This window comes from Diorhabda sublineata, chromosome 4 (genome assembly GCF_026230105.1).
Source record: "Diorhabda sublineata isolate icDioSubl1.1 chromosome 4, icDioSubl1.1, whole genome shotgun sequence".
NCBI classification, from domain to species: Eukaryota; Metazoa; Arthropoda; class Insecta; order Coleoptera; family Chrysomelidae; genus Diorhabda; species Diorhabda sublineata.
The window spans coordinates 22,616,802-22,631,813 of NC_079477.1; the positions used below are offsets into that span (position 1 = coordinate 22,616,802).

The window sequence follows — 15,012 nt, forward strand, 5'->3', positions numbered from 1 at the left end:
TTTCATAACTCCGTGATAAATATTACTTGATATATGATGAATACAGGAAAAGAATGTTTTGTAGGAAGAATTGTTTAGTACCGTTTATAAAATAAGAAAAAATTTGAAGATTACATCGATAATTAAATGTAGAAATATGCTGTTTCGAACTTATCAAGCAAGAAGCAGATTCTGGTGGGGATTAGGTTAGATTTTTCGACTCTATATCTCGAAAACGAAACGAGATATCGATTTATTTTGGGTCGGTCTACCAAATGGCATAGCCATATCAATATAAATCTTTTTCCCTGTTTTCCCTTCTACTTGATATGGAATAACAATAAAACTAAATTCTGGATGAGAATTAGTAAAAAAAATTTATTAAGCGTTCAGAATAACAATTTGGGATAAACAAACATGATTACAATGTTAGAATTAAGCATGGAGAGCAGCTTTAACTTGAGCTTGTTGAAATTGATGCTGTAATTTTTGCAGAGCTTCTCTTTGGGTATCGTGCTTCTTATCGAGGGCGCTAATTAATTCGTCGATTCGTTTTATTTCTTTACTTATGTAATCCATTCTCTTGCTGACATTTTGCTTGGCTTCCACCAAATCAGTTTTTATTAAAACTGGTCCTACAGATTTATATACTTTGCCATCGCTTGGGAGTCGATCTAATTCTTGTTTTACTACATCGTTTTCGTTTAACTGGCCATCTAATTGCTGTCTTGTTTGGATTGTTTTTTGCAATTCTACAAAGTGAGGTTATATTGATGTGTATAAAGAAATTAATTTCGTACATACCTTTTTGAGTTTTTTTGAAGTTATCTAATTCGTTTTGCAACTTTTTTTGAATTTCCTCACTCATTTTGTAGTTAATAAAGTAACAGATTTTTTATCAAAATAAATTCTGAATTAATATAGTAAAATAGAAGAATTTCTTCTCCTAGACTTTGACGCTATAATTTCTATCGATTACAATAATTATCCATTCTATAACATCCTATTGCTTTATTTGCATTACATATTGTAAACGATAATTTTTGTAAACTACTGTAATAAACTAGATACAAAATGCGAGTATAAAGAATATATTTGTTAAAATGGATTTAAATATTGAGATGGTTAGCTTCAAGTATATAAGTTATAAAAGAAGATTTATATATGATGTTTGACAGCAAGCTAAAAATTTAAAATCGCGACGGTTTTGTTTATAGTTTGAATATTTTTGTTATAAAGTATATAAAAGTTTTTGAAGAGCTCTATAAATTATCCTTATGCCTTCAATTGTAATGACCGAAAAACAGAAACAAAAAAGAAAATCCATCGTACAAAAGAATTCCGTGGAGGAAGAACAGTCTGAAGATGAATTACATTTATCAGATGATGATGATGCTAATATAATAGACGGAATTCGTATCCCCCCTGCAACGAAACCGACTTGTTCTTTTGATCCAACTGGTCCTCGTTTAATCATAACTAAAATCACAAATAATTTTTTTAAAAGTTATGCAGAAGAACAAGTTTTGGGACCATTCCATAAAGTAACTAATGTTATATCACATAGGAGGAAATAATCTAGTGGTATTCTTTATTTTAGTGTTTCAATGCTATTATTGGACCCAATGGAAGTGGAAAAAGTAATGTTATTGATTCTATGTTATTTGTTTTTGGTTATAGAGCTACCAAAATTCGATCCAAGAAAGTGTCTGTATTGTTACATAATTCTGATAAGTACAGAAACGTTCAATCTTGTACAGTATCAGTACATTTTGCACAAATTATTGATAAGGTGTGTTAAGATAGATATTAGAAATTGTTTAACTTAAACTGTTCTACATTTTAGTCCGGAGATGACTACGACATAGTTCCAGGTAGTGAATTTGTAGTATCTCGTACAGCTAATAAAGACAATTCCTCGTATTACACATTAGATGGGAAGAAAGTACAGTTTAAAGAAGTCGGGAAGTTACTCAAAAGTCACGGCATTGATTTAGATCATAACAGATTTCTTATTCTTCAGGTAAGAGCTATTTTAATAAACTAAAGTTGTTTTTTGTCATCCAATACTTTCGAGTGATAGTGTATGTAGAAAATTCGTATAATTATTTAGGGGGAAGTAGAGCAAATTGCTATGATGAAGTGTAAGGCTGATAATGAACATGAGTCGGGAATGTTGGAGTATTTGGAAGACATCATTGGAACAAATCGCTATAAAGTAAGAATTTCATTAAATTTGATTAGAAATTTGATCAAATTATTCTTTTTAGAAACCTCTTACTCAAGTACATGAGAGAGTAGAATACCTTACAGAACATAGAACTGAAAAATTGAACAGATTGAATTTGGTTCAAAGAGAAATGGAAGAGCTGAAAGAACCTATGGAGGAAGCAGTTGGATTCTTGAAAACTGAAAATAAAGTAGTGACAAGCAAAAATTTTCTTTTCCAAAAAAATATGTAAGTAATAATTTACTGAATTGTTTGTAACTTAATAGTAATATCCCTATGTAGATACTCGTTTCAAAAGAAGTTGGAGAAGTATGACGAAGAAAAGAAAACTATTTTGGAGGAGCAACAAGATTATGAAGAAAATTTGAAAAAGCTCAATGAAGAAAAGGCCGAAAAGGAGAAGATTTTGAAGAAGAAAGCATCGTAAGCATTGTATTTTTACTAAATTATAACATTCAAAGTTAAATTGGCTGATTTTTATTATAAATTAACAAAATTGTAATAGTTTACTTAAAATACAAGGTGTATGAAGAATATGGTGAATTATTTAATTAAAAAGGTGACATAAACATTGAATTAATCTTTTCTGTTTGCTATCAATGTTTTTATCCCAATATCGAACCATTACAATGTCAAAAACGATGTTAAAATCTTGTCCTTTCACTACTTTTCATATCTTCTCAAACTCAATGCTCTTGTTGAGTAAGAAAGAAACTAATGTTCAATTGATTTTCTTTCGAATAATTGATAAAGTTTCTCTCAAATTGATAAAAATGCAATTTTTAGAACCTACGAGCACCTCAGAAAGCGGAAAGAAGATTTAACAGAAGCATTTAATAAGGCAAATAATAAAGATGTGCAGTTACAGGAGACTATGATGCAAACGAATAACACTAGAAAGAAAACAAAGGAGCTGCTAATTGAAGAAAAGAAGAAGTTGGAAAAATTACAGAAAGTTCCTGAAGAAAGTGAAAAGGTAATTGAAATCATCACGAAAAGTTTAAGAAAAATTAGAAAGTTTTATGTGATATATATATTTTTAAAAGGGCATAGAAGAGTGTGAAAAAAAAATTGAAGAAGTTACAGTTAAAAAGGAAAAGTACGAAGAAGAAAAAACGAAACTTTTATCAACGTTAAGGACGCAAACTGTGGCTCTTCAAGAGAAAAAAGATGTTCTTCAAAACGAATTGATTGGATTGAAGAAATCCGTCGATGAAACCAAATCTTCAGTAAGTGATTAATATATTTTATTAATTTATTCTACTAATTGCATTTTTAGTATGTATTAGCTGAATCTGAATTGAAAATATATGTGAGTAGCGAAGAAAATGAAAAAGACAAATTGGAAAATTTAATAAAAGAATATGAAACATCCCAAGCAACCATCGAAGAAAGAACAAAACAAATTGGTTTATTAAAAAAGAAAATACCAGCTACAGAAAAATCTCTCAATGATGCTTCCTCAGAATTGAATGTTGTAAAATACCAAGAATCTCAATTAATCTCCAACATAAGAAGTAACAGGGCTCAAGTTGAGGAAAAGAGAAGTTCAATGCAAGCTTCTAAATCCAGAGGAAAAGTTTTGGACAGTTTAATGGCGCAAAAACGCGACGGAAATTGCCCTGGATTGTATGGAAGATTGGTAAGTTATAAATTATATCAGAACTATAATCTATAATTTGAAATTATTCATTATTTAGGGAGATTTGGGAGCTATAGATCAAAAATATGATGTTGCCATATCGACAGCTTGTGGACCACTAGATAATATTGTCGTTGATAATGTTGGAACTGCACAGTGGTGCATAGAATTTTTAAAAAAGTACGACTTAGGTAGAGCGACTTTCATAGCTTTGGACAAACAAGAGCATTTGAGACAGTACACAACAAGCAAAATCAAAACGTAAGTAAAAAGAACAAATGAACTACTCATTTTGAGACCCTCTACAAGAATTGAAATGTTAGTAATAATTATAGAGTACGATTGAACTACTAATTTGAAACTGTATTATAATAAGGACAATTAAAATGTGAGTAATAATTCTACAGTATGAATGAACTACTAATTTGAGACTTTATACAACCAAAAACAGTTAAAACGTGGTTAATAATCAGAAAGTACAAATAAACTACTAATTTGAGACCATGTATATACAACAAGCATTTTGAAAATATCCATAATTATATAGGACAAATGAACTACTCTTGTTTAATAGGTGTTTACATATATTTCCATTGAACATTTGAACTACTACCCACTTCTTTACTCGCCATTTCTAATATTAAACAATATTTTCAATATTTTCGTTATGTAACTATGGAAAATATGATTTTTTGCTGAATTTAGTGGATATTTAGAAGTCAAAATGTTTTTGAAATTTTTTTTTTTTAGACCTGAAAATGTACATCGTCTTTACGATCTGATACAAGTGCAAGATGAAGACGTCAGAACAGCTTTCTATTATGCTTTACGTGACACTTTGGTAGCAGATGATTTAGAACAAGCCACTAGAATAGCTTACGGCCAACAGCGCTTTAGGGTTGTTACTCTGAAAGGAGATCTCATTGAAATGACAGGTACAATGAGCGGTGGTGGTAAACAAGTAAGTAGAGGACGGATGGGGCAATCAGTTCGGGTATCCAATGTAAATCCAAGGGAAATACAGAGTTTGGAAGAAGACTTGGAACAAATGGAACAGAAAGTGAGAGAACTGAGGCAGAAACAAGTTTCACTCGAAAGTCAAATCAACACGTTACAACCTGAGTTGAGGCAAATGAAATATGATTTAGAGAAATTTTCAATGGAATTAAAGGTATAGTATATCTAAAGTCAATTTAAATAATTATTTTTAATTTGTTAGGGGTTGCAACAACAACAACCGATATTGGAGAAGCAAATAAAAGAACAAAAAACTAAATCCAAAATGACGAAAGCAAATCCAGCTCAAGTGAGAAAGTTAACGAAAGTAATGGAAGAGAAAAAAGAATTGTATGACGCCGCCGCCGAAAGGGCAGGTGTAATTCAAAGCCAAGTCGATAAAATCAACGCCGAAATCGAAGAAAAAACTTCAGGAAAAATGAAATTAGTTGATAAGAATCTTAACGAGGCCATTAAAGTCATAGATAAATGTAAAGCTGAGATTACCAGATTAATGGTAGCTGTAACAACCTCTGAAAGGTATGTATATACATATAACATAAAATTGGGGTGAAAATTTTTTTTGTTTTTATTAAAAATTAGAAATACCAAGAAATCCCAGCAAAAAATCAAAACTATGGAAGAAGATATCGTGAATATGGAAAATAGACTTAGACAAATGAAAACGGAAAGAACAGAAATAGAGGAAGACGCTGCAAAATTGCTACAGTGTATTAAAGAAATTACCACACAACTAGCGGAAGGAGAAGAATCATTTGCAGGTACATTATTTTACAGCCCTAACCTACCAACTTCAATTCTATCAAAAATAAATTTAATGATGACAATATTTTTGTAAACAATAATCAGTTTTTCGAAAACTGAACCTTTTAAAACTAGTACTTCAAATCTTGATGCTTGTTTTTGAAAATTATGATCAAATTTCAATTTTCCATTTCAGGCATAACTGCATACAATTTTGATTTTTTACCCTCTGTTGACCAGTATTTTTGAAAACTAAACCCTTTCAAGCTAGTACTTCAAATCTTGATACTAATTTTTGAAAAATTATGATCAAATTTCTATTTTCCATTACATATCTAAAGAAAGAAGTGGCTAATTTAATCAAACAAGGCAACAAACTGTTCTGTAGACATAAATGCATACATTTTTGTTTTTTACCCTCCATTGACCAATATTTTCAAAAACTGAACCTTCTCAAGCTAGTACTTCAAATCTTGATGTTTGTTTTTGAAAAATTATGATCAAATTTCAATTTTCCATTACAGACCTTAAGAAAGAAGTGGCTAATTTAGTTAAACAAGAAAATAAATTGAAGTCTGAGAAAGTAGATATTGACCAAAAGCTAAAAACAGTAAATGGTAAAATAAATGAGTGTAAAAGTGCCATACATCAACTGGAAGTCAAGGTAAAACTTGATATTTATACATTTCTTCCACAAATTCATTTTATTTAATGTCTTTTGTTGTAGATATCTCATTTGAAACTTCAAGACATTCCCAACGAATCAACTGTTGATCTTGAGAAATATACTCATGAAGAATTGTTGGAGAAAGACGCAAAAGAAGTAGAAAAGGAATTGGAAGCTGCGGAAACACACTTGAGAGTAGCAAAACCAAATCTCAATGCAATTGAAGTAAGTTTTTATGTGTATCTGTGACTAGGTAAATCAAACTGCAAAATTTTTGAAAAAAAAATCGACATGCATCTTTAACTTTGTATTTAGTGAGTAATAATTATAGAGTACAAATGAACTACTACTTTGTTATCTCAATTATTTCTCTATTTTCTTCTTCTAGTATATATTAACTTTGTATTTGAATCCAAAAGGCAGTATTAAATATGAATTATGAGAGATTAAAGTTGAAATTCTTTCTTATTTTCACTTTTAGTCGAAACTTTTCTAAAAAAATATCCTCTTATACTTTGTCATTTCATTTATTCCACCATTTTCTTATTCTAATCTGTATTAACTTTGTATTTAGTGAGTAATAATTATAGAGTACAAATGAACTACTAATTTGAGTCCATATAAAACAAGAACAATCAGAATGTAACAACTATAGAGTACAAATGAACTACTACTTTGTTATCTCATTTATTCTTCCATCTTCTTCTTCTAGTATATATTTTAAATTTGTATTTAGTTCCAAAAGACACTTAATTTCCTCAGAAATGAATAAATACATCAACTAATTTTCAAATAACACGTGTTTGAGTAAGAAATTGTTTCAATAATCATTTCTAAAACCTACTAAAGTGAAAAATGATTAATATTATAAAACCTCATGTACATAATTGTTGCTTTTTATTAAATAATTTAGGAATACAGAAATAAACAAATGGTGTATATTGAACGATCAAAAGAATTAGAAGAAATCAGTATGAAGCGAATGGAAATGAGAAAACTATTTGATAATTTGAAAAGTAGACGTCGCGAAGAATTCATAATCGGTTACAACATCATCAAATTAAAATTGAAGGAGATGTACCAAATGATTACATTAGGGGGAGATGCCGATTTCGAATTGGTCGATACTTATGATCCTTTTTCCGAAGGTATACAATTCAAGTAAGTATTTAAAAATGTCATTTTTATAATTTTTTTTTCTAAATTTCAATTATTCATCAGCGTGAGACCGCCTAAGAAATCGTGGAAGAAAATTTCGAATTTATCTGGTGGTGAAAAGACTCTATCATCTCTGGCACTTGTATTTGCTTTACATTACTACAAACCTTCTCCGTTGTATGTCATGGACGAAATTGATGCAGCATTGGATTTTAAAAATGTCTCTATAGTTGGAAACTACATCAAAGTAAACAATTTTAATTAATTCAATTATATTTATCTACTAATGTTAATATTTCAGCAAAGAACCAAGAACGCTCAATTTATTATAATCTCCCTTCGATCTAACATGTTCGAATTGTGTGACAACCTTGTAGGAATTTATAAAACTTTCGATTGCACCAAATCAATAACAATCGATCCCAGAATACATGATCACAGAGAAGTACCCAGCGATAAGATATTGGTCATGTCAGAGGACAAACAAACTACTGATGTCTTTAACAAAGAACAAGGTAATTACTTGAAAAAAAAATTTTAGAATTACAAATCTATTGTATATATAATTATATATTATAGAAATTACAGACGAAAATGGAGGAAATGTTGAAAACATTCCAGTGGAAGATTCTGATATGTCCGAAGATGGACCAAGTACTTCAAAAGAAATTGATTAAAAATTTTATATTTTTGTTACAGAAATAGCTCTAATATTTAAAAAATATTGTTAATAATTAAATAGGAAGTGAATTAAAGTTTTTTCAAACAAAACACAATATTATTACAAACCTTTAAAACCAATACAATATGCAAATTTTTCTGCACTCCAATTTAACCACCTGTAGGGTACATTGTGCCTCTTACTAAAACTATATTCATCACTGTTCCAAAGATAGATACATTCTTATTCCCATAAGTTTCCCGTTGAAAATATTTTCTGTAATGACAAAGTTGGCCGAAATTTTCTTTTCTATCCTACAGAACCTGCTTTCTTCATTTTCAGCTCAATATAGGTGATTCCTGAGATGGTAATGTCCTGTAATTAACCCAATGAGAATATGTAAGTAACCATATATTTCTATAATCTCGTTATCTACGGTTGTTTGTTGATATTTAACTAACAATCACCATGTTCCAATAATTCGTAAAGCTATAACATTACTTTTTACATCCCCAATTCCTTACTTTCTCTTCTCATAGTTAAATCTTTCATTCCTCTTTGTGTTTATCCTCTAATTCAGTTGGTTACTAGTTTCTTTAGGGTATATACTCTACCAGAGCTGTATTTATCACTGAATAAGCTACAGCTTTACCTCCAGTTCCAATACACTCATATCTGGAATGGTATCAATAAGAATAAATTCACATTTTCATAAGTTACGAGTGTAAACTATTTTTTGGAATGTAAAAGTACCAGAGTTCCTTTTACTTTCCTATAGAACCTGCTTTCGTCATTTCCAGCTTAATCTACTCTTATTAAGTGTTTCCTAAAGTGGTAGTGCCCTAAAATAAACCCAATGAGGCAGTGTACCTTATTTTAACCAGATATTTCTGGAATCTTGTTGTCTAATGTTATTTATGGATATTTAACTAACAAGCACCATTTTCCTATAAGCTATAACATTACGTTTTACAGCCCCAATTTACTACTTCACCTCCTCCTAGTTCAATCTTTCTTTCCTCTTTGTGTTTATCTTCTATCTCAGTTAATTACTACTTTTTTATTTTCTGTAAGATTTGATGGTAATACAAGAAACAATTAAAGGAAATCAAATTTTTTATTTCTGTATAAACATAAATAAGAGTACTATTTATCGACCTGCTCTCCTGGCTAATAATCTTTAAATCGTGATATATGGAACTCACCTATGTTTACTTTCTAAATATTAGAAAAAGATAATGTTTTCACTGTGGTTTTACTGTTATCAGTCGGATGTACGCTTCCTGAATGTTTACCTCAACATAAATCATAAAATAACATTCAGTTTTGATTAACGTAAAATGGATGAACAAGACCAAATCCAAAAACCGACTAGTGAAATTTTATTCAAACAGTGCTCCATTGAACTTTCGCCTCCTCATTATAGAAAGGAAGAGGAATTTTTCAATAAAACGAACAATGATGAACCGAAAATCGTTGATTATAAGAAAAAAGACCAAAGTAGTTCAAATAAACCGACTATTTCACCAAAACCGAAAATGACACCGCCCGATCTCGGAAAAATGAATATAATGAACGAAGGAAGCAACGGAGGCGCAAATAAAAAAATAAAGGAGATGAATAGTCACTTTATAGAACAACTGAATAAGAAATTAGAAGGTTAGAATTTTAATTTAATAAAGCTAGACATTATTTTATCAACAATCAGATGGCATTTACTTATAGGTTATATTTTCAAAGTTGGAATGTTTTATTCATAGAGTAAGTGGAATCGTACTGTTACTTCTGTTACTCTCAAAAATATTAACTCTAGGGTTTTAGTAACAGTAACATATCTCTATGGCTTTATAGCTTTGTTCGCAGGTTTGACTCCAAACTAGTTCGAAGATTAGTTCATGCAAAATGCCAAAAAATATAGTGTATTAAGTAACTTTTTATTCACTTGTTTCACTGTTAATATTAAAGATAGAGAGAATGAGGTATAGGAGTTTGTTCAAATCTAACTGCGGTATACCGATATTCTTTCTTTCTCTACTTCTATTTTGATTGGTTCGCCATAATGTTGAAATTTTGTGTGGTGAGAGAAGCAAAGAAAGAGAATAACATGTTTTGGTTTTAATAGGTCATTTCGGCATGACATCACAACCAGCCGCCATATTGAGGTAAATATTGCGTTACTTATATTGAAATTATTATTAGTAGTAAGTTTTTATTTTTATGGTCAATGATGTTAATTTAAATTTAAAAAGAGGCTCGAAATAATCAAATATCTCTACAAAAGTGAAAAAAATCTTTGTCTACCACCACAATATGGCCGACTTTTCTAATATAACTATATCGATGCTCTTTATTTCTCATTCAATAGTATAATTACACTTATATCTCTCTCTATCTTTAATACTAACGTAGTACGAACCGGTTCAGAATACGTTAAATATGATGACGTCATTGGTAGTATTTAATAACCTCCATAATGTGCCCAAATAACGTGACAATATATATTCCACAGGAATGACCAGGGAAAGTTTGGATACATATAAAACTCAGGAAGTAAAAAAGGATAATCCGATAAAAAGTAACGATGACAATAAACTTTTGAAAGAAGATTTCAAAAATGAATTGACTAAAAAATTGAACGTTGGGTTTAATGAAGCCGTTCAACTTCATTCTCCGCCAAGTAACAAACATCAATCGGAGCAACAAATCGAGATTGGTACTAATAAAAACGAGATTATAGAAGAAAAAATTAATCTAGAACAATCAGTTGGTTTGTTAAAAGGTGAATTTACTCTTAATCAAGGTCGATGCACTAACTTGATTTTCCGTTTGCTGTTAAAAAATTAAAAACATTGATATGCATAAAATCATTCATAGTTGCCATTTGACGTCGCCATCTGCGTTGGTGACAACATAAACTAATTTTATCTAAGAGCCAATCACATCAAAACATAACAATATCACGAAAACAGAAATCAATACACATCAAAAAGAATAACGTAAAGAGTGTAGAATTTGCGTCACCAACGGCAAACGGAAAATCAAATTTATGAATAGGCCTAAAAACTTTGATTTATATTAACGTTAGCGGCAACGTAGGTATAACTATTTTCAGCTTTACACTTAAATAAAGATAAACATAGTGACAAAGAGAGACATGTCGATAATACAGTGGGTGGGGTTAGCCAGAAGAAAGAAGACATGGCGACATTACGTCCAAAATCTCCACGTCCTGTCCCTTTAAAAGGCGAAAAAGAAGAAACAATTTGGGATAAAATTGGTACATTAGGACGTAAAAAACGAATTAAGGAAGGTTAGTTTTGTGTATCTGATTGTTTGATAAACTTAACACATTTCCATATATGGTTGTGATTGTTGACATTTGTATAAACCAGTACAAGGTGAATTCAATAAATTTATTATTTCGTAGTTCAAGAAGTACAAGCAGAAGGAAAATATGCTATCGATTCGCCTGGATGTCCTACGGCTCCCGTTATACCACCCGAAGATTACAATCTTGGTAAGCTTATTTATTTCTATTATAATTATATTATAATAAATTTTATTTTTGGTGTTTTAGAAGATAACGAAGAAAGATGTATGATAGCTCAACGAGCTTACGACGATCCTAAATTTTATGAATTACTTAACGTTTTGAAAGAATGGATAAACGACGAACTTGCTTCTCAAAGGATAATTGTTCAGGATTTATCAGAGGATCTATACGATGGTCAAGTGTTGCAAAAGCTTCTTGAAAAACTTACGGGAGATAAATTCGATGTTCCCGAAGTGACTCAATCGGAAGAAGGACAGAAACAGAAATTAATGGTCGTCCTTGACCATTTTAATAAAGTAAGTCACATAACATCAATAAAGTAGCTATAAATTTGTTTATTTTATGATTTAAACCTTGTTTATTAAATTAGATCAGATTTCTAATTATAATAAATTGATTAAATATTGTTATAACAAACATTTTAGAATATTTCTGAGGCTTCTGAGAATGTTTTTGACCATTTTAATTAAGAAAGTGACATTACGTCAATAAAATTGCTATAAATTCTGAGAAACTTTTTACCATTTTAATGAAGAAAGTCACATTATTTCAATGAAATTGCTATAACTTTCTCTTTTTTTTTTTTGTTAATTTGTACATTATCTATTAAATTATATCAGGTTTCTTTATCTAATCATCATAAATTGATAAAACATTGTCATAACAAATATTTTAAAATACTTCTCAGGCTTCTGGCAATTGCTTATATCTCACTAATATTGTAAAGTTTTACTGATTTTTATAGGTATTGGGTATTCAAAAATTATCCCACAATAAATGGAACGTAGAATCAATTCATTCTAAAAATATAGTTGCTATAACTCATCTACTGGTAGCTCTAGCAAGGCACTTTAGACCTCCTGTGAGGTTACCAGAACATGTTTCAGTTGAAGTTGTAGTAGTTCAAAAGGCAAACGGGAGATTGATACACAAAACAGTTAGAGAAAGTTTAACAAAAGCTTACGATGATGTCGGAATGAGATGTGAAAGGGACGCTTTTGATACATTATTTGATCATGCTCCTGATAAACTCCAAGTTGTCAAAAAGTCGTTAGTAACGTTTGTAAACAAACATTTAAACAAGATGAATTTTGAGGTAACAGAAATTGAAAGTCAGTTCCACGATGGTGTTTACTTGATAATGTTAATGGGTCTATTAGAAGGGTTTTTTGTTCCCCATTATAGCTTTCATTTAACCCCGCACGAATTCGATCAGAAAGTACATAATGTTACTTTTGCTTTTGAGCTTATGGAGGAAGTTGGTTTACAGAAACCAAAAGCAAGACCTGAAGGTGAGATTTGACTTTAAATCCCATTTAAAAATTTTATTTTGTTAACTACGTTTATTTTTTTCCTAGATGTTGTTAATATGGATTTGAAATCGACTCTAAGAGTGTTGTACAACTTATTTTTACGTTACAGAACAATAATATGAAAAGAAGTGCCTTATCTGCCTATTAGAAACTAATATTGACTCTAATGTAAATAACATTTGTTAAATAGTGAAAATATTTAATTAACGAAATGTTTTATAAATTATTAATCAAATTACAGAAGTTACTAACTTATTTAACTTGAAATTTGAATCTCTTGAATATATTTTTGACATATTTTAATATTTATTACTGCCAAAGTCATGAAACATAAAACAAGTAACTACAACAGTAAAATCATCTTGGGAAATATATTTCTTCTTTTCTAGAACTAGTTATGCAATTTCGAGTGTCGAAAGTATTGAGATTTTAGTTTTCACTCTCTTTTTTAGCTATTTTCTCCACTACTCTCCTTTGCTACTTCTTTGTTTGTCGTATTTTATTTCCCTTTCCTCTTCCTGTTCTACTTATTCTAGCTAAGTTTTCTTATTTTTCTGTTACTTTTCTAATCAAGTTTTATGATGTTTTTCTCCTCATGCGTCCGTACCAGTTCAAACATTATTTTGTTTCCTAGATGTGGTTAATATGGGTTTGAAATAGACTCAGAATGATAAAATGGAAAAAAGTGCCTTAATCTCTTCCATTTTTCATACTTCATTCGTCATATTTTTTTCTTTTTCTTCCTCCCTTCTTAAGCTACTTGTTCTAGCAAAGTTTACTTGGGTCTTATATCCTTCATTCTTTTTACAGCAGAGGTGTATAGATTAATGCAAATCGTTTTGACTTTGGTCCTTTTAGATGTTTTGACATTTTTTGACTAAAGTAGCAGAACGATCTAAAACCAGCATATATAAATTAAGTTATATTGAATACACATTATAAAAATTCTTATTCCCATTTATTGAGACTACAATCAATCATTGATGCCTTTTCTTATTTAAGCCGAGTTTTCCTGGGTCTTCCTTTCCTTTTTCTCTAATCTCTTTTTGCTTCTTTAATTTTTCCTATAAGCCTTTATGGTGTTCTCTATGTGTCTATACCAGTTTAAGCATTATTTTAATTCCTATATGAGCTTTCCTATAACTATCTTCTTTCTTATCTTGTCCTTCCTCATTATTTTCCTTAGTTGCTTAATTTCTGCTGCTAACCTAACCCAGGAAAACGTACTTAATATTTTGAAAATAATGAAAATGTAATTGTTTTTTACTCATTTAAATAAAATGTATTTTGTATATTAATAAACGTATTATAATAAAAGTACTACTTGTTTTTGTAATAATCGATAATTGCATCTAATACCACAGCCTCCTCGGTTATATCATGAATCAAATTTGGAAAATACAAATCATATAATACCTTAATCCTATCTTTATACTCTTCTGGAGTACTTTTAGTAGCAAGAATTACATAAACTGATTTGTTATTTTTCTTTGTACAAACTGCTGCACTGTCCAATACTATACTGGAAATGAGTCCGGTTAATGTTGGGTCATAATTTGTTCCATACAAATTTGTATAAATATCAAATCCACCTAAAATAATTACTGTAGGAGACTTGTGCCACATGTGGATAGCGTTTAAATGGGTTATTAGGTCTTTATAGTTTTTCAAGTATCTAAAAATTAATTATTTATCATTTAATTTCAAAATTTGAACAAAAATACTTACATAAATATGATTAATTGTAAAATTTCTTTATCTGGAGGTGAGATATTTTCTGGGATTTTATCAATAACGTTGGGAGATATAAACCATACATTTAATCCCAATTCTGCAAAATAAATCGCTGTCTAAAAATTATGTTTTAAATCTATTTAGTATTAGTTATACAAACTCACTTTAAACAAAATATAATTGTTATTATCGTTTAACAATAATGTAGGATGTATCCCCTTTGGAATCATTTTCCTATATTAAATAATTCCAGTAGATCATAAACTAATATAGGTTATGTTTTCTATTTCATCTGTCGATATTTATTTTCTATC

The 15,012-nt window shown here is 29.9% G+C and overlaps 4 protein-coding genes across 6 annotated transcripts; 2 read left to right on the plus strand and 2 right to left on the minus strand.

The window, feature by feature from the left end:
• Positions 1-330: 330 nt before the first annotated feature.
• LOC130443422 (prefoldin subunit 6) lies at positions 331-1,022 on the minus strand. The gene is made up of 2 exons (XM_056778029.1): positions 784-1,022; positions 331-731 (listed from the first exon to the last, which is right to left on the minus strand). The coding sequence occupies exons 1-2, from the start codon at positions 845-847 to the stop codon at positions 415-417; spliced, it is 381 nt and encodes a 126-aa protein (XP_056634007.1). The 5' UTR covers positions 848-1,022; the 3' UTR covers positions 331-414.
• Positions 1,023-1,134: 112 nt separating this feature from the next.
• On the plus strand, positions 1,135-8,208 carry LOC130443393 (structural maintenance of chromosomes protein 4). Its single transcript, XM_056777967.1, has 19 exons — positions 1,135-1,523; positions 1,580-1,771; positions 1,826-2,002; positions 2,093-2,197; positions 2,250-2,437; positions 2,492-2,632; positions 2,996-3,185; positions 3,256-3,438; positions 3,489-3,851; positions 3,910-4,112; positions 4,602-5,022; positions 5,071-5,387; positions 5,451-5,629; positions 6,137-6,276; positions 6,340-6,504; positions 7,193-7,440; positions 7,501-7,684; positions 7,739-7,952; positions 8,017-8,208. The coding sequence occupies exons 1-19, from the start codon at positions 1,257-1,259 to the stop codon at positions 8,112-8,114; spliced, it is 3,975 nt and encodes a 1,324-aa protein (XP_056633945.1). The 5' UTR covers positions 1,135-1,256; the 3' UTR covers positions 8,115-8,208.
• A 1,191-nt stretch (positions 8,209-9,399) lies between these two features.
• Positions 9,400-14,281, plus strand: LOC130443403 (beta-parvin). Of its 2 annotated transcripts, none has more exons than XM_056777998.1 (7): positions 9,400-9,757; positions 10,608-10,877; positions 11,211-11,408; positions 11,526-11,615; positions 11,676-11,947; positions 12,397-12,943; positions 13,010-14,281. In XM_056777998.1, the coding sequence occupies exons 1-7, from the start codon at positions 9,439-9,441 to the stop codon at positions 13,084-13,086; spliced, it is 1,773 nt and encodes a 590-aa protein (XP_056633976.1). In that variant the 5' UTR covers positions 9,400-9,438; the 3' UTR covers positions 13,087-14,281. The 2 variants fall into 2 exon arrangements, with proteins under 2 accessions (XP_056633976.1, XP_056633977.1); XM_056777999.1 differs by lacking the exon at positions 9,400-9,757 and adding an exon at positions 10,235-10,260.
• LOC130443418 (uncharacterized) lies at positions 14,041-14,998 on the minus strand. Of its 2 annotated transcripts, XM_056778025.1 has the most exons (4): positions 14,863-14,982; positions 14,693-14,814; positions 14,381-14,639; positions 14,041-14,172 (listed from the first exon to the last, which is right to left on the minus strand). In XM_056778025.1, exons 1-4 carry the CDS (start codon positions 14,926-14,928, stop codon positions 14,155-14,157), a joined length of 465 nt encoding a protein of 154 aa, XP_056634003.1. In that variant the 5' UTR covers positions 14,929-14,982; the 3' UTR covers positions 14,041-14,154. The 2 variants fall into 2 exon arrangements, with proteins under 2 accessions (XP_056634003.1, XP_056634001.1); XM_056778023.1 differs by lacking the exon at positions 14,041-14,172 and having other exon boundaries at positions 14,278-14,639; positions 14,863-14,998.
• Positions 14,999-15,012: the final 14 nt, after the last annotated feature.